The 23063-nt window shown below is 39.4% G+C and overlaps 3 protein-coding genes and 2 non-coding genes across 5 annotated transcripts in view; 4 read left to right on the top strand and 1 right to left on the bottom strand.

Annotated features, from left to right (window-relative positions):
* LOC101305476 overlaps positions 1-8281 on the bottom strand; it is a 14388-nt gene extending 6107 nt beyond the window's left edge. The window contains exons 1-8 of the mRNA XM_004301011.1: positions 7991-8281; positions 7729-7890; positions 7417-7587; positions 7140-7319; positions 6128-6235; positions 5692-5917; positions 5622-5633; positions 5426-5562 (exon numbers count right to left, since the gene is read on the bottom strand). Coding sequence (XP_004301059.1) covers positions 5426-5562; positions 5622-5633; positions 5692-5917; positions 6128-6235; positions 7140-7319; positions 7417-7587; positions 7729-7890; positions 7991-8281 — 1287 coding nt within the window. The remainder of the gene's footprint in view (positions 1-5425; positions 5563-5621; positions 5634-5691; positions 5918-6127; positions 6236-7139; positions 7320-7416; positions 7588-7728; positions 7891-7990) is intronic.
* A 698-nt stretch (positions 8282-8979) lies between these two features.
* TRNAA-UGC lies at positions 8980-9052 on the top strand. Its single transcript has one exon. It is a non-coding gene; the product is annotated as a tRNA-Ala (tRNA).
* Positions 9053-9138: 86 nt separating this feature from the next.
* Positions 9139-9211, top strand: TRNAK-UUU. The gene has a single exon. It is a non-coding gene; the product is annotated as a tRNA-Lys (tRNA).
* Positions 9212-9439: 228 nt separating this feature from the next.
* On the top strand, positions 9440-12812 carry LOC101305181. The gene is made up of 9 exons (XM_004301010.1): positions 9440-9841; positions 9931-10089; positions 10176-10499; positions 10591-10656; positions 10743-10811; positions 10940-11032; positions 11171-11379; positions 11553-11826; positions 12212-12812. The coding sequence occupies exons 1-9, from the start codon at positions 9440-9442 to the stop codon at positions 12464-12466; spliced, it is 1851 nt and encodes a 616-aa protein (XP_004301058.1). The 3' UTR covers positions 12467-12812.
* Positions 12813-16150: 3338 nt separating this feature from the next.
* LOC101313310 lies at positions 16151-21411 on the top strand. The gene is made up of 15 exons (XM_004299174.1): positions 16151-16367; positions 17600-17661; positions 17795-17906; positions 17988-18128; positions 18665-18769; positions 19293-19376; positions 19451-19566; positions 19649-19750; positions 19839-19952; positions 20043-20099; positions 20222-20288; positions 20427-20480; positions 20596-20670; positions 20762-20797; positions 20981-21411. Exons 2-15 carry the CDS (start codon positions 17642-17644, stop codon positions 21089-21091), a joined length of 1194 nt encoding a protein of 397 aa, XP_004299222.1. The 5' UTR covers positions 16151-16367; positions 17600-17641; the 3' UTR covers positions 21092-21411.
* Positions 21412-23063: the final 1652 nt, after the last annotated feature.

The following is a 23063-nucleotide window of genomic DNA, read 5'->3' as shown; positions in this document are numbered from 1 at the left end:
TTTAAGCGGCAGTTATCCCGCCAAAAATTTTAATTTAATTTTTTTTTTTAAATTTGGTTCCATCGACTAAGTAGATATTTCTGTCAACTAAGATATAACCTAAGCGACGGAATAATTTTTCGTCGCCTAAGTTATCATAAATAATCATTTATATTTATATATAAATGTTCTGTCGGCTAGGTAAAAATTTCCGTCGCCTAAGATCTTCTTAGCCGACGAAATATTTTTCCGTCGGCTAAGTAGATCTTAGGCGACGGAAATATTATTGTTCCGTCGGCTAAGTGATTTTTTCCACTAGTGAATGGGGGCAAACCTCATTAAGCAAAGACGTTCAATGTCATCCGGGAACTCAAGGAAACATTCTCCCTTGCTCGCGGTCAAAGTTGATTCAGAGATAGGTTCACACATGGAATTACCTCTTGACAATAAAAATGAAGCGATTCTAGAAGACGACCATTGCACTATGCAAATCATGGTGATTAGAGTCACAACCGTGGAAGAACAAGTAGCCCAAATAGCTCAATTGACTGAAGCAGTGGAGAAGCTCCAAAAGACCATTGAAGAGAAGGACGTAGAAATTGCATCGCTTATGGAGAAGCTAGAAGTTCAACATGACAATGACTCGGATAATAACCTGCATGATGAAAAGAAAGACACGTCTGGTGGATCATCTTCCAAGCAAAAAGGAGAATCAAATTCCATCCTAGCTTCATTGTCAGTTCAACAGCTTCAAGACATGATTGCCAACACAATCAAAGCTCAATATGGCGGTTCGTCTCGAGACACAATGACATATTCCAAGCCTTACATCAAGCGGCTAGACAATTTAAGGATGGCAATTGGTTACCAACCTCTCAAACTTCAACAATTTGATGGTAAAGGTAACCCCAAGCAACACATCGCACATTTCATTGAAACATGCAACAGCGCTGGCACCGATGGTGATCATCTTGTGAAGCAATTTGTTCGCTCACTCCGAGGCAAGGCTTTTGAATGGTTTACAGACTTGGAGCCTGAATCCATTGACACCTGGGAGCAAATGGAAAAAGAGTTCTTGAACCGCTTATTTAGCACACGTCTCATGGTGAGTATGTTAGAGCTCGCCAACACCAAACAACGAAAGGGCGAGTCTGCTGTAGAATTCATCAATCGTTGGCGTACACTAAGTCTCAGAATTATCAGCAGTGGAGATGTGCATTCAAGGCATGCATTGGGATTTGTTGTACATTCTTCAAGGAATAAAGCCTCGCACCTTCGAAGAACTAGCCACTCGAGCTCATAACATGGAACTTAGCTTGGCTAGTCATGGTCAAAGACAAGGTGAAGTCATTGAACCACATAGTCACAAGCATGTTATGGAGTCACTCGCAATTAGCACAGCTCCTGCATGGATCACAATGTGAGTCAAATCAAATGAACGAAAGAAGTTTCAGTCGACTCAAGATCAAGTAAGGAGGCAAACTCTAAAAGACTTGGAACCTAAAAGTTACCTTTTCCTAGATTCTGATGTTGCTGAGATGTTGGAAAACTTGCTTGAAAAAGAACTAATCAAATTGCCAGACTACAAACGTCCAGAAGAGATGCGTCGCGTCAATGATTCAAAATACTACAAGTACCACGGTGTCATCAGTCATCCGGTAGAGAAGTGCTTCGTCTTGAAAGACCTCATCATGAAGCTCGCACAACAAGGGAAGATATGTTTAGACGTTGAAGATGACATGGCTCAGTCAAATCATGCTACCTTCATCTATGAAGAACTTAAAGCAATGTCATCGATGTCTTTGCTAGGGACATGCAACATGCCGAGCCTCATGTAGACCACTCAAGAGTCAAAATGCTCCTTGTCCGCACGAGCTTAAACTGCGAATGACACACACGCACACACACACACAAAATCTTTGAACTACATCATGACTTGATCTCTCTCTTTCTCATAAGAGTACGTAGGCAGCTTGGAAGATGCTTCTGAGTTTCTGAGTTTCTGAGTTCAGTCATAATAAAACAAGAAAATGGGCTTGCTCAGGAAGTTGTTACGAGTATTGTCGTGTCAAAACAAGGTAATGAGCTTGCTATCAAAGTCTACATTGAATTCATTATGGCTCGAGAATTTGGAGGTGTCTCCCAAGTCAAAGAAGGGACATACAAAACTTGAAAGAGGAAGCCTCTGCACAATCTTCGGAATTCTACTCTTCCTTTCGTAGTCAAAAATACGCAAAGCCTAAGCACTTTGAATGATTCCTCTCACTTTCAGAAAGTGGAAGAAATCAAGCATTTAGGTTGTCTGCGTTCTTCATTTTGTCGTCTGTCGTTGTGCACACAAAGCCTAAACACGTTGAGCGATTAATCTCACGCCCAAGACGTGGAAGAAATCAAGTGGTTAGGTGTTCGCATTCTTCAATTGCCGTCAAGGTACGCAAAGCCTAAACACTTTGAGTGATTTATCCCACGCTTAAGACATGGAAGAAATCAAGTGGCATGGTTAGGTGTCCGCGTTCTTCAATTGCCGCCGAGTCACGCAAAGCCTAAACTCTTTGAGTGATTTATCCAACGTCGGACATGGAAGAAATCAAGTGGTTAGGTGTTCGCGTTCTTCAATTGCCGCCGAGTCATGCAAAGCCTAAACACTTTGAGTAATTTATCCCATGTCGGAGGTGGAAGAAATCAAGCGGTTAAGTGTTCGCATTCTTCAATTGATGTCGAGTCACGCAAAGCCTAAACACTTTGAGCGATTAATCCCACGCCCAAGACGTGGAAGAAATCAAGTAGTTAAGTCTTTGCGTTCTTCAATTGCCGCCAAGGTACGCAAAGCCTAAACACTTTGAGAGATTAATCCCACACTTAAGACATGGAAGAAACCAAGTGGTTAGGTGTTCGTGTTCTTTTATTTGAGGTCGCATACTCCTTAATCTGCAGGTGTACACTATCATTCTTGCTCCTCCACCCATACTCCTGACAAAAAGAAGAAGGAATTACGTATCGGTACGACTAGTATTGTTGATAATACACAAAAAAAAAAAAAAAAAAAAACCCAACAAATGTAAGAGAAGAAAAGGGTTACACCATGAGAATGGTTAATTAAGGGGGTTCAGTTGCTACCCATGTCAATCCATTCCATGATTAACTATGATGGTGCCCTATATGGGCACGTCAGAGCGTTAGTAAGAGAAATCAAACTAAAAGTGGAACCTTCAAGCACCTTAAATTTCTTCTGTTGTGCATGCCGAGAAAAAGAAAAAAAAATTGTCTCTTTGCACTATGCAGATGAGGAACGGAATGGGGACCCATGAACTGAGCACTGCGAAATCAACCGAGGGATTACATTGGTCGAATGCTAAGGTCTGAAATCTAAAGAGAGCTTCTAACGAGGACCTTATAATGAGGATCAAGTGAGAACTTTCAAATGAATGGTTGGATTACATGCACATAGGAATTTAAAAATATCAATTAAAAGTTAAAACATTCATCCAACCATTCATTTGAAAGTCCTCACTTAGTCCTCATTATAAGGTCCTCATTAGAAGCTCTCCTTAGATTTCAGACCTTAGCATTCGACCAATAACAAAGAAGGAGAAGTGATGTAGACGGTGGGGTCTAAACCCTAGCTTGCGACGGCCGTAAAGATGAGTTCAAAGTTCAAGCGACTATCCCGATTTATATTGAGGTTTTAGGGTTTGCTGCACAAGTAATTTCCTAGTTGAAACTAAAAAATTATGGTGGGAATCAAAGATTTCCGGTCATACCAAATTACTTGGTATCTAAAAATTATTGATCGGAGAAAATCTTAAAAATGATCAATTAAATCGAAGAAAGAACATATCTAATGTTTCTTTTCATATGCATTCGGTAGCTCAGAAATCTTTACCGAACCAAGCCAAAATGTTAGAGAATCCTACAAAATTGAGAAATCTCTACAAATTTGGGGATCCTGCAAATCTGAAGAATCCCTACAAACATAGGGAACTCCTGCAAATTTTAGGAATCCCTATAAATATAGGGAACCCTTGCAAATTTAGGAATCCCTACAAATTCGGGAAGTCCACACTTTGGAGCACAAGAAGGTGGCCCAAAATGGTCCGTATCAAAAGCATGGACTTCAAGCCACACCTCCGACCCATGACTACGACGCACCTTGAAGTGGGGGCATTTGTAGACACATAAAATTTAATCATTAAATTATTCGGAAGACGCATGGGCCCGACAAATTGCATAAGTGGCTCGTGAGTTGACAAAGTTGAAAAGTAGTCGGAAATGACATGTGGCGACATGTAAGTGGTCGGTCGACAACAAAACCTTAAATTCTGACTAAAATCAAATATTAAATGTCAATCGATAATCAGATATCAATCAAAAATTAAATCGATTATCGAAAAGGAAATCAGACATTTAATCAAATGGGTGAAATACCTTATCGGTCATAATTAAATCGATCAATTAAGACTGATTAATTTAATTACGGTAAATTGAATAATTGAATCAATTAATCAAAAGCGATTGATTTAATTATATCATTAAGGAATACAATTAAAGTGGTGACTTCAATACATTCCATTTACGGAGGAGCATAGACACTATAAATACCCCCTCTCATATCAAGAGGAGGACTTTCGACAACAGAGAGAAAAATCACTACCGAGAACTCAGAAGTCTCAAAATCCCCCGAAGAACTATCAAGCTTCCAAATAGCCAGTTCTTCACCAAACACTAGCGTGATCAACTCTCGTGACCCCTTTACGTCTCAAGAACAAGTGTTTGTCACCCTTGAGTCAAATCCATATTCGGAGATAGAATCAGAGGAGTTCACAAAGATTTGTAACCCGTATTATATCAATAAAATTATATTATTCTTTGTACACGTGTCTTTCTGTAATTTGTCGCAGATTTTCCGTGTTTACAGTGGGTTATCATAGTTTCACATGATTTGATTTGTTTAAGCATTGTGTAGTTCACCAGGGTTTTTTCACCTCAGCGTTGAACAGCATACAGTAAAAAAATGGAGTACAATGTCCTGTACTGCGGACCTGTGGTGGGCAAGGTTATAGAAAAGACAGAAGAACGGATATGACACTGTTAAACTTTCATTGATGCTTCATCTAGAAAAGACATCTAGAACGGATATGACACAGTGAACGGATACTGAAGCTTCAATTATCACCGGTACATTGTAATTCAATACAGCAATACCTACATTCACAGATATCCACACGTTGTACAAATCAAAGCTGAGCAAGAATCACTAACAAAAGAGTGGTAGTTCAGAACTGAAGATTAACATTAGAGTCAGCTTCAGGTGGCGCGAGATCATTAAGGTTTTTAGAGAGAAAAAGTGACTAGCTGGTTAAAGAATCTAATGTATACTCCCTCAACAGGTTTATGTAGATTCAGTGAGGATTAGACTTTCAACAGCTCTGTGTCACCTGGCCTCGTTGCATCTGAAATGATTGAGATCAATTATCATTACGGTAATGTCGTCCAAACTACCTCTACTCAGAGCAAGGCTCACAAGCTCCTTGCAAGCAGTCACCAATCCACCAGAGGCAGGGCTCATTGTACATCCACTGTTCTCTTTTATGGGAGATTCACTCTTCATGTTTGCTCGTTTAACCGATGATATTCTCCTTGACTTTGATGGAGGGCTTTCGTTTTCACTTGCAAAATCATTCTCGCCACAGGAAGGTCTCATCTTACATCCACTCTTCTCTTTTATGGGAGATTCAGTCTTTATATTTACTCGCTTTACCATTGATAACCTTCTTGGCTTTGATGGAGGGCTTTCATTTTCACTTGGGAAGTCATTATCAGCATCTTTAGAGCTGAAGAGTGTCTTCTTGTAGCCTGGAGATTGGGTCCCTTTTGGATGCTTAACCAAGGAAATCCTTCGCAACTTCGATGAAGGGCTCACGTTGACATAGCCATAATCCTCATTATCATCTAACATTAGTTCTCCAGGGGATTGAGTCCCTTTTGGTTGCTTCACCGATGAAATCCTAGGCAACTTTGATGAAGGGCTTGCACTAACACAGCCACTCTCATCATTAGTATCTATCTGAAGTTCTCCTGAGGATTGGGTCACTTTTGTTTCCTTTACCAACATAGTCCTTCGCAATTTTGATGAAGGGCTAACACTGACACACCGATGGTCCTCTTCGTTAACTTTCAGTCCATTTCCTGGGGGTGCCATTTTCTTCTGAACTGAATATATTCGTGTCGCCGAGTCAATTGCTTCTTGGTTCCCAACCTAGATAAAATGATCAGCACAAAATTTAGAAGGAATGATTTTCAAAAATTTGGACAGGATGTTAAACATTTGTTACCCTACACTTGAATTTTCAAACTAATGAAAAGTTTATGCACGATTGATTTCACAATTAATCTCTGCACATCATATCCAAGTCCTACTATCAATGAGACACCTAATTAGCTTCTTCACCAAGCATCAGTTTAATTCTCTGGCCTGGAGATATAATGTATGTCATGTGTTGCATTCATAAAGCAATAACAGAACCTAGAGCAAAACTTAAATGCCATATGAAGTTATGAACTACACAGACTCTTAAATCAAAACTTGCATAATAATAACAGGACATGATCATTGATGACAATGCTGGAAATGGAAGACACTCTGGAAAACAAAATTAACCCATTATATAGCAAAAAATTAAATAGCTTCTTCGTCACAGCAGCATTTTAATTATCTGCCCAGGAGTTATGATGCATGCCATGTGATGCATTGATCGAGCATAACAGAACCTACATCAAACTTAAATGCTATATGTAATTCAAAATCTTCAATGGAATCATGATCATTGAATGTCAATACTGGAAAAAGAAGACACTCAGGATGAAAATTAACCTTATACAAGGAACCTAGCCTATGCACACGCGTGCGCACAAACACAACACACACATATTTTCATATGATCGATGCCATTCCAGTGCCTCACAAGAATATCAGGACATCAAAAGGAAAGTCAATGCAGAGTATTTTTGAATATTAAAGATGGACCTAGGATTGCCCTAGATGAGAATGCACAAGCAGGTGGTGAAACAGGCAATGAGAGAACAAGATATTATAGATCTGCCCCATTTTTGAGCTATTTCCAAATCCAACATGAACTTATCATGCTCAAAACTTCATTTACCTTTTCCCACAGACCATCTGAAGCTAATACAACAAATTCCATATCAGGAGTCAGCTGTAAGATCTTTGTTTCAGGCACCCCCAGCACCCAGTCCTTCAAATGAGCATCTCCAATGCTTCTCGAAACAGAGAGAATCCCATGGACCCTCCATGCTCCTCTATGGAACTCCACATATCCTCCCTAATCACAATATCAACATTTACCATCATTTAAAACTTAGACATTCCTCAAATATCCACCAACACAACGCAATTTTAGACAATATGATGTCAAATACCTTATCCTGTATTCTTTGGCGTTCGCTCTCCTGTGCCGCAGTATGATCCGTTGTAAGAGCTTCCGCCACTCCACCTCTAGAGAGAACAGCCCTACAATCTCCCAAGTTCGAAATAACAACCTCCTGCTCATCGACTAACGCAGTCACACAGCATGTACCACTCCCAACACCCTGCATTTGCTCCCAGTAATCAATTAACAGTTCATAATTCAATTAACACCTTGCATCCTCATGTAATGTCATATATTCACCTCCAATTCGGAGCAAAAAACACATCGAATCAGATCAATTGAGCGAAAAGATAAGACTTACCTGCTTCAAAAAATCCTGGTCTGTTTTCAGATACGCAGCTCTAAACGCCTCTTCTTTTTCTGTACAACCTTCCATCATTTCAATTATATTGCTATGCAAATTCTCAGCAGCAAACGCTGCAGCTTTACTTCCACCATGCCCATCATAAACCCCAAAGAAACCCTACACATTTTCATCAACACAATTGGAAATTAAAATTTAAAAAAAATAAAAATAAAAATCATCAATCCAAAATTGGAAAATTCATCAATTGACTCCTTACTCTCTTCGAGTTGCCCTCTAAGCAAGAAACAATCTTATGCGCGTCTTCCATGAACTTCTTCTTGCCTTTCGCGGAGAAGACCGCCACTCCGTTCCCGCCGAAGCAAACGACGCCGTTTCGCTGCGCGTGCTTCTTCTCGGTTTTAATTTCTTGCAGGACGTTCGGGATCTCGATCTTCGGTGGCCGCTTCCGCTTTAGGGAAGAAAACGCGGAGACTGAATCCGGCGGGGCGGAGATTGATGGAGAGAGCTCGGGGTGTGAAACGGCGGCGTTTTGTGCGGTGGTCGTCATTGTGGTTGTGAGAGAGAGAGAGAGAGAGAGAGAGAGAGAGAGAGAGAGCAACGGCTATAAAGAAGGAACCGGTGAAAGTGAGGAGGCAAAAGGAAGGGGAATGGGAGCGGTTAGGGTTCGTGGGGTCAAAGTTGCGAGCCGTTAGAAGTGTGGTCAAGGATTTAAAATAGCATTAGGTGGAGTAATTACAAGATTTCAGTCTTGCAAGTTTGTGATTAACTGTCTTTGACTCTTATTTTAGCCTGCTAAAAAACTGCTAGTAATAGAAGATTCCATTTGTCAGCTCATCGCTCTTATTTTTACCAACTTAAACATATTTCATTTCAAATATGTTGAGCGTGATGTTTTGATAATCATTTCGGCGAACGCAAAATTGTTCGACTTTACAACACGTAATAAACGTAAGAATTCAAAACGAAAGAATGGTTAAGGAAATACCTTAGTTTTATTTGATATGATGCATGTTAGAGACTCGAATTCCCTCCTTATTATTTAATTCATATACAATTTCAAGTTGAAAACGTCCCGAGTTGTAATACTAAGTATACCTAATCAATTGTGGAGTTAATCGGTTCTTTTTAAAGAATGAAAACGAACCATTTGTGAAGATGAAGATTTGGTAACCTCAAGAGGGTAGAAAATGTGTTAACATATTAACAGTCGATAATTATGTTCTTAAGAGAAAGGAGTAGCATCTTGGGGATGTAGCTCAAATGGTAGAGCGCCCGCTTTGCATGCGGGAGGTACAGGGTTCGATCCCCTGCATCTCCAATAGAGTCTTTTTTTTTTCTCTTCTAAATCGTTCATTACTTAGTTTTTTGTAAGTTTGATACAACAATTAGAACACCGATCCAACAGCCGTCTTAGCTCAGCTGGTAGAGCGCGTGGCTTTTAACCACGTGGTCGTGGGTTCGATTCCCACAGACGGCGTCCGTCGCCTTCTAATTTTCACTTTTTTACCGCCAAGTTGCTGCAGCAACCCGACGTCGTTTGGCTCACAGTTGGCCACATCTCCCCCCGTCCGTACTCTCTACTCATTTTCTGTTATTTCCTTCCTCCAAAACCTCAACTGAAAAATCAGTTGCATTTTATCGGCAAATTGACTTTTATCTCCTCCTCCTCCCTCAACGGCCGAACCTCCTCCTGCAACTCCTCCCAATGCTTCTCTCTTCTGCAATCACTCACCAACACCCCTCAAATTCCACTTCTACCCTCCTCCTTCCCCCTATTCCCCCCAAACTCCCCTCCACCTCCCTCAAACCCACTCACAGACCTCACCTCGTCGCCACCGCCTCCTCCTCCCCCACCCCCCAAACCATCCGCCACGTCACCCACACCCCCTCCGATGGCCACCCCGACTCCAACAACTCCATGGTCCCCTCCGCCTCCGCCGTCGCCTCCGCCATCCGCAGAGCCTCCACCTCCCCCGTCCACTTCATGCAGAGAATCGAAAAGGATCAGAAAAACGGCATTGTTTTGCCTAGCCCCGACTTCCAGCGCCTCTGCATTCAGCAGCTCGACCTCTTCCGCCGTATCGTCGATCCCGACGCTCTCCTCTCCGTCAGTCACTTCATCATTCTTTCCGATTTAGCTCAATTCATATTTAATTTCTCCAATTATTACTAATTTTGTTTTGATTATATGATTAGGTATATGTAAGACCAGCTGGTAGTTATGTGATGGACCGGTTAGAGCTGCGTAGAGTGACTTGCTATCCGGGAGTGAATGCATCAGATATTGTGATTTTAGTTGGAAGTTTTAGTGCTACTGGTTTTCGCGCCGCCGAGGCTGTTCTTTCCAATCACAAAGTAAGTTGTTAGCCGATGAGTTTGAGTTTTGAATTTCTAGAGTTGCAAATTGATATGTTAGTGAGTTAGTGGAACACGTTCTGCAGGTGGAAGTTGTAGCCGAGTGTAAAGCTATGGTGTTTCCTATGGTGAAGCACCCTTTTGTGGTGGGGTTCTTGGTTGCTGAGTCACCGAGGATGGAAATGCCGCCGGCTGGGAGTGTCCGGGGTGAAGGCTGTGATTTGATTCACTGCCCGACTCCGGAGGAAGCCTATGCGTTGCCCCGGGGCTCTGATGTCAAGTCTTGGGATGATCACTCTTTGGAGGATGAGCCGGAACAAGTAGCGACTATGTACAGGTTTAGTGCGGAGCAGAGGTCAATTGCTATCAACATTTCTCGGTCTTTGGCTATGGCATATATTATGGATCAGGTAGTTTACGAGGTTATGCTTCTGTATCTTTGTCTTTTCAAATTCTTTCACATTTTGATTTAGGGAAAATGTTTATCTTTTTCTTTTTCAGAAAGCAATGTTACTCCAGCAATCGTCGTGGCAGAATAACATAAGGATGAGCAGTCTCGTTGAGCAGGTAAGACAATTTTTGTAGTATTTGGGTTTCTTGCATTTGCTTGTTGGAGTGATTAAAATTTTCTTCTTGTTATTGTATTTCTGCAGATTCGTGGTCCTCTTTCTAGCATTCGAACTTTAAGTAAAATGTTGTCCTTGCATACAAAGAGAAGTGAGGTTTGTCTTCTAACAGAACCTTGCTTTTAAGTTTCAGATAACCTATATATCAATATATGTTGTTTTTTGAAAGGAATCTATATATGTTCTATATCCTATATTTACATTGGAGTCATATGCTTATGTAGATTTCTTATGACATTGTTGAAGATATACTGGTACAAGGCGATCAAGTGAAAGATACCCTTCAGCAACTCCAAGATGCTGTTTACTTGACTAAGGCACTCAATCTTTCTCTCTCTGGGACTGCTGATTTCTTCAAAAATTATGAAGCTCTTCTAATTTCCTGAATTATAGTTGTTGGTTACTTTTATAGTCCAAGACACATTGATTGACCTTTTCATGTTAATTCTTTTCAGGCTAATATTATGCGCTATAACGAACATGACTCTACATATGTCTATCCTGATGCACGGAAGTCCCAATTATTGAATGACTTGCCAAGTGATAGTTCCAGCATAAAGATGCAAATTTCTCGTGAACAACTTTCTTTAAATGCTGCAACCAAAGATATAGAAATGCCGATGCCACCTCTAGCCCTTGCTCCTTTACAGCAAGATGGAATTAGGTAGGTATAGTTCTAAGGTTCATACTTGAGATGATAAACAAACGATTGACTGCATAAATTTTGATTCACAAGTACATGCAGCTCGATATGAATACTTGGCATACGAGATAACTTAATGTTGATTTCATTCATGAAGTTTTATATGTCTTACGCTTGTCAATTATGTCAGGAAGACCATGCAATGTTTCTGATATACTGGTAGATTTGGTAGAAGCTGTAAAACCTCTTGCCCATAACCAGCAGCGTGTAGTAGAACTCAGTGAACTTGGAAAATCTTTGGAAGTAGCTGTCGAAGAACCTGCTTTACGACAGGCTCTGAGCAATTTAATCGAAAGTGCATTATTGCGTACACATGCTGGGGGAAAGGTAGAAATTGTGTCTACTGGAGCTCCAGCAGGAGGTGCTCTTGTAGTAATTGATGACAATGGGCCTGACATGCATTATATGGTAAAATCACAAACTTCTAACTTCGTAAACTTTGCCTTCTATACATTTACCATTTTTCACTCACCGCCTGTTGAGAGTACCAACAATTATATGTTTTGAACTTTGAGAGTACCAACAATTATATGTTTTGAACGTTCAAATACTTTAGGGGTGTGGTAGTGAAAAATATATTTAAATGGGACTTTCTGTTCAGATAAAACCTTACTAACAGTTCATACTGTCAACAATACTAGAGTTGCTTGCTTGGAGACTTACTAAACAGGGTTTCTTCTTTGTGATAATTTGTAACCAAATCAATACCTGCAATTTTACACAGCTGAAATGTATTTTTGGCCTATTACTATTTCTAATAGATAAATTGTACTTTTGATGTTTTCAACTTCAGACACAAATGCATTCCCTCGCACCCTTTGGAACTGATCTCCTCTCAGAAAATATGGTTGAAGACAACATGACATGGAATTTTGTTGCTGGGCTGACTGTTGCTCGCGAGATACTCGAAAGTTATGGTTGTGTTGTCCGTGTCATATCACCTCGGAACACAGATGCTGCCGTTGGAGCAGGTGGAACTCGAGTCGAACTCTGGCTTCCTTCTCTCATGGAATTCTCTGGTACTGATGGCCCCCTTCTGGATGCATAGATCAACGAACAGAAAAGCGTAGTCCTGCTGCCCCTGTTTGACTATTAGTGAGAATGTGGTGGTAGAATTTGGGAGTCCTTTCTTGATCATGCATTATGCATCTAATATTTGCAATTTGGAGCAAGTAATTCTGTATAGCCTTTCTGTCTTTCCACATCATGCACAGTTTGTACAGAAATAATTGAAAAGAATTAGGCTACTGAAACCTCATATATTGAAGAACTGATTCCAAAAATGTATCATTCTGGATCACTGTGTGTAAAAATTAAAGCTTACAATCTACTGAGTACTGGGCTTTGCCTCGATTAATTTGGACCTTGCTAGTGCTATACTGTGTTTCTGGACGATAATTTCTCTGTTCTGAAATCTGAACACCATACTGTGAGAATCTTCGGTTATGCAGTTATGCTTTCTAAGGCTCAGTTATCTTCGGTTGTCATGTTGATGTTAAGTGATTAAGATCACTGCTTTATTATTACTTTGACCTGCAGGTAACTGAGGTGCTCATCCACACGGAGGACTGGACGCCATCTCCGGTGCAAACCCATCTGGGGTGCCGGAAATACAGGAAGCCTTTTGCCGTGAGAACTGACGGTAGAGTCTGAGACAAGGTTGAACCACAAGTCTACGATGTACACACGTAGATAGCTCACTATTCAGTTCTAAATCACATTGTCTTTGGACAAGTTGCAGATCCTTATTTTAGTAGAAGACCTGTGTTTCAATTTCCAGCCCTAAATCACATTGGCTTATAGAATGCAGTTTGCTTCAGTAGTTTGTGGCCTAGCTCTAACCAAGGTTTGTATACTAGTCTTTGGAGATGGATTAACTTCATGAATTTTAAGCTATACTGGTAAAATAATTCTTCACATGTATGTATTCAGATATATTCATGTTGGTGGAGGTGTGGAACGAGAAGGATTCCACTAGTCTCTTCTCTTGAAAGTTAAAACCACTAGTCCTTTCTCATTCTTACCACCAATCACCCCATTTTTTCCCTCACTTATAATCTGTGACCTCCCCACCTAATGAACTATGGAGGACTCTGTTGGGGATGGGTCAGCTTCATGAATATAAAGGCCAAACCTTGACTAAAACAAAGAAAACCATCCACTTAATTCACAACTAGATTTTTCTATTGATGGCTGCAAATTTCATAGGGTCATATGACCACTCATATCTATACGTGACAAAATCTGAAAGTGGGAGCATTATTGGGGCATACTCACACTTGAACAATTCATGACAAAGGACACTACACCCAACTACCTAATTTAGGTGTAGGCCTGCCCATACTTAAAACATCTCATTTCTTAGGTAATTGGTTAAGTTAGGTTCAACTCACAAAATCCAAAATAGATATTACACTTTTTATTCATTCCTATATTTGTACATTTTCAAATATTTAATTTCTTGTGCTATGTAATTTTGACTTGCTTTATTTGTAGAGATGTAACATTTAAGTGATTCTCTATAAACAAATGTAATTATCTTACAAGCTGAAATGAGAACTAACACAAAAAAAGAAAATTAGTCCTTATTTTATATCGTTATAATTTCTGAAAAAACAGAGACTCTTTTCACGTTGTCTTTATTCATCTTAACCAAAATGTAGTTGTCACACAAACTTTGTTTACATCTGAATGATACAGATCTATCATATCTCTTGGCATTATCAATCATCCCTAACATGTTTCTTAACCTTAAGCCCTAAGCTAAGCAATAAAACAGGAAAGAAGGAGAAGAGAATATTAATCCCTGTACATGTATTCGTATAATTACGGTTTGATACGAACGACCTGGCACCCTGGCCCATAAGAATTAGACACATCATTGTCAGTCCCTGCTGAAATGTCCAAAACGTGGGCCCGAATCCGCTTAGGCCTTTGAGCGTGCACGTGACACGTGCAAGCACCAAAATGGCTGGAAATATGTGGCCGCTTGGCGTACCGACCCTCTTGACGGGGGTGGCGGGGGACACGTGGAGCTCGGTGCTTGCTCTGGGTGTTAGGTCAGGTCGGGGCCGGGGCTAAGTCAAAGTCGTGCAGACGTTTGGTCGCGAATTGTTGCTTACGGCTGATTGACTATTCTGAACCGTCTGATGCGCGGTCAAGAGAATAATGGGAGCATTTTGAGGGCACTAACGTACTCGTACTTCCCCTAGTGGCCTCCTAGTCGTCTGATTTAAATAATTCATAGTGTTGAGGAGTCAAGAATGATTGAGACAGCCTAATCTTCTCCTTGTGTCACTTGTCAAGTTGTCTTTGAAACCTTGTTCCTTCCTTAATCTTGTGACAAAATGGCCTAATTAATTGGGTATTAAGTCATGACCGGAAATTTCTTTGAAATCAAAAGAAAAGTAACCCAATGACATCCCTAAGTCTTCAATACGCGCGTCGTAACTAAGCACAATGTCCGATTATTTTGATAATTTTGTGATTTGAAAGAAGATTATAAGATTTTTATTCAGCCTCTTAACCATTGTGGCAAATGTATATTGAATTTTTGTATATTAAATTAAAAATATGGCATTGCCAAGCCTTCAATTTGAATCTCAACTCATCCTCACATACTTTAAGCTCTTATTCAATCTCATAACCAAGAACAAGTAATCATCGAATATGGAAGCCATTGTTACATAGATCTTACTTTGTCACAAGTGTTCACTGTCTCAACTTGATCTTTTGTTTACAACTTTTGAAATTTTTTTGGTTTTAAAATTCCTTTTGGCCATTGTTTCTACTTTGAGGTTTGGATGTGTTGTGCTTAAAAATGGCATATGTCTTTGAGTTGAAAATAAATATGGAAAATGCTAGCAAATAATAAGAGAGAGAACCAATTACTAAATTGAAACTGTACTAGATCTTGGGGTGGATGATGAGATTCTGGCCCCAAAACCAGGAAACATCTTTTGTGGTAGGGACCTGCTACATTAACCTCTGTATCATCTAATTTGAATCAAGATCAGTAATTTTCTCCTCAAACTTTTCCTCCCCCATAGAAGGAAAAATAGAAATATATATATATATATATATATATATATATATAAGGTCAAATTGTTTATGAGGATTGTGATGTTTAACAAACAATTCTTTCATATTTTTAATTTTCTGGTAAGTCAATTTGAGCCATAACCTAGTTTCCATGGATCATAACTGAGTTGACAATTTTTCACAGCATCTAATTTTCCCCTCATAGGTAAAAAGTGAGAAAATTATTACAACCTAATAATCTGCACAACTCGTCACCTAAAGATATTTCATTTTTGTCTCTATTTGCTCTTTATAATAATCTGAATCAATAATAAATAGACGAAAATATCATTCTGTGATCAAAAATCACAAAATAGTTACTCGAAAAAACACAGCAACAAGACCAAAAGCGGCACAAAGAAATAAACAAGAAGAAAAAGCCAGAAAAGCAAAAGCACTAAGACAAAAGTCGCCACATTTTCTCTAGTGTAACTCAAAAAAGAAAATAAAATAAAAAACCAAATATCATATGAAATTGGAATAATAAATAGAAGTTGGGTTTTACCTATTATGGACTGTTCCAAGTCTAAATAATCCGGTATTTGAAATTTCTAACCCAAAAAACAAAATAAAGAACCGGTTATAGATCCATCCCCGATAAATATTAAGACCCTTCTCCCTCATTTTCTCCCCCTTATTCTTATGTTTCCCTCCCTAGTCCAATCCAAGTCTCCCCTCAGCTCTCTTCTTCTTCTTCTTCTTCGAATCATCACATTCTTGCCGTGACCAAACTGAAACCGCTTCTTGCCGTTTCGCCGTTTCGCCGTTTTCTCATCACGCTTTTCGTTCCTCGAAGATCATCCGAGTTCGTTGGCCCAGCTGCTTTGGACTTCTCGCGTGACTCGCCTGCAGATCTTCATCCTTATGAGGTCCGTTTTCGTTTTCTATTTACGTTTCTAATTTTGCTTCTGACTAAAAAAAAAAGGTTATATACTTCAGTAGCTATCTACTCGGTTCATCTTGATTTTTCGTTTTTTGTTTTGTTTTGTTTATTATTTTCCGCATTTTGAATCTGATTGCCGGAGTTTTAAGCAAATCGATTGATGATTTTGCTGTTTTCGAAGCTGCTAGATCCTCGTAGAGATTCGATTTTGGTCGTGGAGGTTAATATTTCCGATTTTTGAAAATAATTGATGTGTTTGATTGAGAATTGGTTAATGATGTGAGGTTTAGGCTAGTGGTTTACGTTGTTTAGGTCTGCGTCTCTATCTTTGAGGCTAAGTAAGCGCGGTTTCTCGTGTGGAGGCCGGTCTTTGTTGCTTAGGGTTGACGTTTTGGTGTGTGAATTCAAACGGAGCACATGCGTTGCGTAGCTAGGGAGGGAGGGAGGTAGTAGTAGTTGTAATCTTAGGGTTTGAATAGGTGTTTTGAATTTCTAGTGGGAGAGGTGACGGAGGAAGAAGCACATGATTTTTATTGCTTGTGGTTTCGATCACATTGAGTTTGAACACGGTGTAGTTGATATGTTTGAGTGCAGAGTGTGCAATTGCTGCTGTTAAATGGTCATTGTACTCCGTAAGGTTGATTTCCTACTGAGAGAGGAGAGTTAGTAGTTGTTCTTAAGCTTTGGGTTTTTGAGTTGTAAGTGCTGTCCAGTCTTTTGTATGGTTTTGTCAACACTGATATTTGAATCATACTCTGCTGTTTGGTAGTTGTAATTCTTGTGGTACTGAATCATAGAGTCGTGCTTAAACTCTTGAAGGAGTGCACTTAAACTTGGTCTGACGCAGTCAAAACTGAGGATTGGTCATTGAGCGAAATGCAGAGTTTCCGTCTTTCAGTATCTCCTTAGCATTGTGAAGAATGTCAGCTTAGGAGCTTTGGGCTATGACTTGCAAGTGTAAACCTATCTCTCTGTTTTTGTCAACCCAGTTATCCTAGTCATTCTCAGTTGAAATTTCTTCAGTTTTATAAATTTGAGTAGTAAGGAGTTATAAAATCTTGTTTGAATTCCTGAAATTAGTGTACTCCAACTTATCTTCCTGTTTATACCACAAACCAGGTATTTGTTCCTTCCATGAGGATCATCATTTCTTTTAAGGGGAATTGCCAACTCAAACCTGTTAAATAATGCAGATCAGCTATCGCTTTCTACTTGCAGTTCCTTTTTCCATGCATTTGTAGTCAGAAGCTTGTAAATAAGATGGGAATCCTTTCACGCAGGTTATATTTTATGACAGCCTATTTCCCTTCAAAAGAACCGACTGTTGTTTTTTTTATTATTTTATTCTTGAGTTCCAATTGCCTCTAGTTCCAATTAACTCTGTAACATTTGCATTTTTTTTTTTGCCTGCAGTGCGGTTAGTAGAAAACCGAATGAGACTATGAGGCTTATTGTGACAACTTTTGTAGGAGTAGTTTTTGGATTCTTGATAGGTGTATCCTTTCCAACATTGTCATTAACAAAGGTGCGGAATGTTTTTTATTTATACTATTTTCCATCCTCACTGAGATGGTGAAACAGATTTAATGTGCGTAAACTTTGACAGCTGAATCTCTCATCCAGCCTTCTTCCATCAGTTGATCTATCATACAATGACAATGGGAAATCAAGTGTCTCAGATTTTTATTCTTATGTGAAGAAAAATAGTAGCTCTTCTCAATCTCAGAGAGTAAATGATACATCTAAGGTATACCTCCTCTTCCCTAATCATGATTAGTAGAAATTCTATGATGAGAGGTTTTACATCATTATGAAATTTGTATTCTATTGAGTGTGCCACTAAGGTTATTCAAAATTCAATGAACTAGTTCTATAACTGCATTTGAGTCCTTGCAGATTTGTTATATATTAATAGACTTTTGGTCCGTTTCAACTCAATGATACCTAACTAAATAGTATGAATTTTTATGGATACATCTTTCCTGGAAGCATATGACAGACTTGAATTAAAAAATTTAATTTAAAAACAATTATTTATTCGGAATGTCTTAGATTATAGTTTGATAACCATGATTGTTCAACTGAACCCTCTAATTACTAAAGCAAGTGTTGGAAGAGCTATAGCGATTGTAATAATTACGTGATATGTGTAGCAATACAAGTATGGTCGAAAATTTCCTGTTCCGATGTGACAACTTTTCATCACAAATAATAATTGATTATCCAGACTCTTAACAGTTACATCTCCTCATGCTCATCTAATCTTCCTTTCCATTTTTGTAGATTTGGGTGCCCACAAATCCTAGAGGTGCAGAAATGCTACCCCCAGGAATTGTTGAAGCTGAGTCGGATTTCTACTTGCGCAGATTATGGGGCAAGCCTAGTGAGGTGTCTATTCTACATATACTTGTACAATTAATACCGTTACAGTTTGAGCTTTCCACAACCCCTGGAATGCTCCAATCTAGTATTTGTGAGTCTTCATAGTAGAGTCCATGGAATCCACTTATTGTCCAGAAAACAGTTTTTCTTGCAGATATTTTGTTTTGTTTTTGTGTATTGGACTCTAAAATGACATGACTTGATGATTTAGTGCAAACAACCTGGAAGGTTATAAGTTGATGTTTTTTTTTTTTTTTTTTTGAGAAAGGATGTGTTGATGTTTGTTGAGTGGTAATTCATATAAAAGTTTTGAAAATTGATTTTTGTGATGATCACTTCAGTGAAAATAGAAGTATATGTGTGGGTTGTATGTCAATTTGTTATTCCCTCTAGAACACAACAGAATAACATTGCAAATACTTTAGATGGTCCCTCACTTTGAGGCTTCATTCACTAGTCTTTCAGTGACTCTTTAATGTGGTCTTATGGTGTTTATTATTAAGAGGCTGCTTATTTGGTTGGCTTGCAGGACTTAACAACCAAACCTAGGTACCTTGTGACATTCACTGTGGGTATCAATCAGAAAAAGAATATTGATGCAGCTGTGAAAAAGGTATCTTTCTCTTTCTTTCTCTCTGTATCTCTCTCTGATGTGGATGTAGGTAACTAAATACGGTTCTCTCACAGTTTTCAGAGGACTTCACGATTCTTCTTTTCCATTACGATGGGATAACAACTGAATGGGATGACCTGGAGTGGTCTAAGCGGGCTATACATGTTAGTGTTCGCAAGCAAACTAAATGGTAAGAACATTGCTACCTCATATTTGTACTTCAAAATTATGTAATGGATTTCTGGTTTATGACTTTGGAATCTTTGTCAAAGGTGGTATGCCAAGCGATTTTTGCATCCTGACATTGTGGCCCCTTACGATTACATATTTATCTGGGATGAAGACCTCGGAGTTGAGCATTTTAATGCTGAAGAGTGAGTCTTTGGTAACCAAGTAACTTTATGTTGTATTTGTTAGTTTACTGAAAAACTTACATGTGCCTTCTTATGTATCCAACATCAGATACATAAAGCTAGTCAGGAAGCATGGTTTGGAAATTTCACAGCCTGGTTTAGAACCTAACAAAGGATTGACATGGCAGATGACAAAGAGAAGAGGTGACCGTGAAGTTCACAAGTAAGCTCGTCTGACCTATGCTGAAAGTTGTCTAGTTTGAGGTTTAGAATATAAAATAACCTTGCAATCCTTGTCCCTAATTTATTCCAGACAAACACAGGAGAAACCAGGCTGGTGCACTGACCCACATCTGCCACCATGTGCAGCGTAAGAACCTAATGATATTTATAATTGCTGATGTTGTTTATATTTGCTTTGCTTCTGTACTCCGGTTTTGTCTCTCATTTGGTTTGATAATCATTTCTTGTTGCCACTCTTGTTTGATTTAGGTTTGTTGAGATCATGGCTCCTGTATTTTCCCGAAGCGCCTGGCGCTGTGTGTGGCATATGATTCAGGTATAATTGGTGATCATAATCTTGTTCATGATCACCACTTTTAGTCCTCGATTATTTTGCCAGCTTGCTAGTTTAAATTTTATGATCTATACTGTGTGCTTTTCTATAACTTTTATTGGCAACACTTTGGGATTGCAGAATGACTTGGTCCATGGGTGGGGTCTCGACTTTGCCCTTAGAAAATGTGTAGAGGTGAGTGACCCACGTCCAATCTGTTTCTATTATGTTTCTTCAACGATTAGTTTCCTTGTTGGGACTTCATCTGAAGTCATAAAGTCATAATTCAAATATGTTTACTTGAAAACAGCCTGCCCATGAGAAGATAGGAGTTGTAGATTCTCAGTGGATTGTTCATCAAACTGTTCCATCACTTGGTAATCAGGTAAGACAACACAGCCCTCTTTCACATTTCCATAGTAACCAAATTTTACATATTGGATAGAAATACTAAATTCATCTCTTGGCTTTGGCAGGGTGAATCACAAAACGGAAAGGCACCATGGCAAGGGGTATGTGAATCCCCTTATTCTTCTTAATTGTAGTCATTGTCTTGGCAATTACCCACCTAATTATTCTTATTCTTCTTCTTGGCAAAAAGCTACCCTTTAAGCAGCAACAATACCAAAAACGTACAGGAAACTTAATTAGACAAGTATAAGTTTAGCTAATATGACTTTGTATCCCGATGCCAGGTGAGGGAAAGGTGCAGAAAGGAATGGACAATGTTTCAGATGAGGGTCGCAAATGCAGAAAGTGCGTATTTTAACGCAATGGAGACGTATAACTCGACAAACTCTCACTAGGGAGCACCAATGATACGCGACTGTACACATTCATGACCTCTGTTGTGCTTAGAACTTTACATATATTAGTAAAAGTCCGTTACAAGTTATGTCATTCATTAATTGATTCTAAACACAAACATGAGGCAAACCCTTTTAGAACTTCAGTAGATAGAAAGATCTGCTATGATCGAGTGTAAAATGTTTTACTATAATCATTATCACTACTGTATTGAGCTGCTATGGCTTGTTAAGCATAACAAAGAAGACCGAGCAATCTAGTATTGAGAGAAGGTGTTTTCGCCATTTTCCGGAAAAACATGAGTTTTCTTCGGGCTTCAGTTGAAGCTTTAACATGATACATTCACCTTTCACATGGCCTTGTGTATAAGCCGCGTATTGCCAGAAGGTTACAGATGTGGTCACAGTTGATCATGCTTGGTACTCCCATGTAGTGGGGCAAAACTGAAACCATGGGGTTGGGGTATGTGCTTGGTACTGGAACTATGATTTCTGAATCACTCTCATGTTGCAGATTGAAGATCTTTTGAGACCGGTGTTTCCTATCAGCTTCCCAATTATTATTATTGAGCAGATCGGAGAGAGACTTTGGCACGCACGTCTATAAAAAGGTAGCCTCTTTTTCATTTTTCTGAGTTCGGGGATCTTGAAGAAAACGCATTCCAAGAAAAAATCTCTCGGACTAAAACATCACGAACAGAGCGTCACGCTGTGCAACTATACTTGCAACTGCTCCCTCAAAGAATGAACTAAGGGTATGTTTACTAACCTAGAATAGAATTGAGAGTGGTGTAATTGATTCCGGAATGGGTGAATTCCGGCGTTTACTAACATGTCAAGGTATTGGAATTGATGTGGGTCCCACTTGCTTCTCATTCCTGATAAAACCCCTTATTCGATACCCAAGGGGGAGATGGGTATCAGAATCAAGGTAATGGAGTCAATTTTTTCTTTCCAAAATATCCTCACATAATTATAATATTTCTAAATTACTCAACCCTAAAAATATATATTGTGTTCTAGGATATTCTCTATGTGTGCCTTGGCCTTATGCCAATAGGATATGTAGTTAGACTAGATCTATGTATTCATATCCTTACCATATTGGTATTGTGTAATTCCCTATATAAAGGGCTCCTATCAATGAATAAGATGATGATTCTCTTGCTATCTCTTTGTCTCTACACTTTATCCTTCATCACGTTATCATGCACTTTGTTCTAACCCTAGAGCCAATAGCCCACCATTTTTTTTCTAAACCCTAAAATCGGGCAGCCTTGTTTTTCCCGATTTCCGACCAAAATTCCGACTGTCCTCCACCGGAATTTTATATCCCCAAAAAGCTCTCTCCGTCCCGGATCCAACGCCGCCGGTCTCACCCTGAGAACCGGCCGGAAAGTCTCCGAACCGGTCGCCGGAAGATTTCAGACCGCCGCCGCTACCGACCACCGGTTCACCACCTTCCCTTGCTCCGATCAACCTGAAATTTTGACAACAGCTTCCCCATCCAGAACTGCTCCTCCTATCAAATTTTTAGCCCCAAATTCAAAGTATAAGTAGGCGAAACGTTATTTCTCCTCTCGGCAGCCTTTAGAAAGGTATGTTTTTTGAAACCTTAAACTTTTCCAAGTTCAATAACTCGGGGAGGATAAAATCCTTTCCTCCCTTCTCCATCTCCATTCTATGCTTGAGATTTTGTGCGTGCATGTACCCAAATCCCGGAATTTTATTCGCGGGTCAAGAGTGTGTTTGATCACTCTTGTTTCTTTGTCCGGGTTGTGTTTGATCAACCCCGACCTTTCACCGGATTGTGTTTGATCAATCCGAGGCCTTTTCCGAATTGTGTTTGATCAATTCGCGGCTTTTTCGGATTGTGTATGATCAATCCGAAGGACAAACCATTAAAAGCATCGTTTGTGACCTCTATCGAGTCTCATAACAGCTTGGTTTGTATGCAAGAGCAATGTAACTA

This window comes from Fragaria vesca, linkage group LG5 (genome assembly GCF_000184155.1).
Source record: "Fragaria vesca subsp. vesca linkage group LG5, FraVesHawaii_1.0, whole genome shotgun sequence".
Taxonomy (NCBI): Eukaryota; Viridiplantae; Streptophyta; class Magnoliopsida; order Rosales; family Rosaceae; genus Fragaria; species Fragaria vesca.
Note: the sequence above shows the minus strand (reverse complement) of the source record. Positions and strands in the feature narration are given on the sequence as shown.

Coding starts and splice junctions, on each gene's coding strand:
- LOC101305181 (XM_004301010.1), top strand. CDS start 9,440: ATGCTTCTCTCTTCTGCAATCACTCACCAACACCCCTCAAATTCCACT. Junction 10,657..10,742: donor TGAGCAGTCTCGTTGAGCAG/GTAAGACAATTT, acceptor GTATTTCTGCAG/ATTCGTGGTCCTCTTTCTAG. Junction 10,812..10,939: donor TGCATACAAAGAGAAGTGAG/GTTTGTCTTCTA, acceptor ATGCTTATGTAG/ATTTCTTATGACATTGTTGA.
- LOC101313310 (XM_004299174.1), top strand. CDS start 17,642: ATGGGAATCCTTTCACGCAG. Junction 19,377..19,450: donor TTGATGCAGCTGTGAAAAAG/GTATCTTTCTCT, acceptor GTTCTCTCACAG/TTTTCAGAGGACTTCACGAT. Junction 19,751..19,838: donor GAGCATTTTAATGCTGAAGA/GTGAGTCTTTGG, acceptor ATCCAACATCAG/ATACATAAAGCTAGTCAGGA.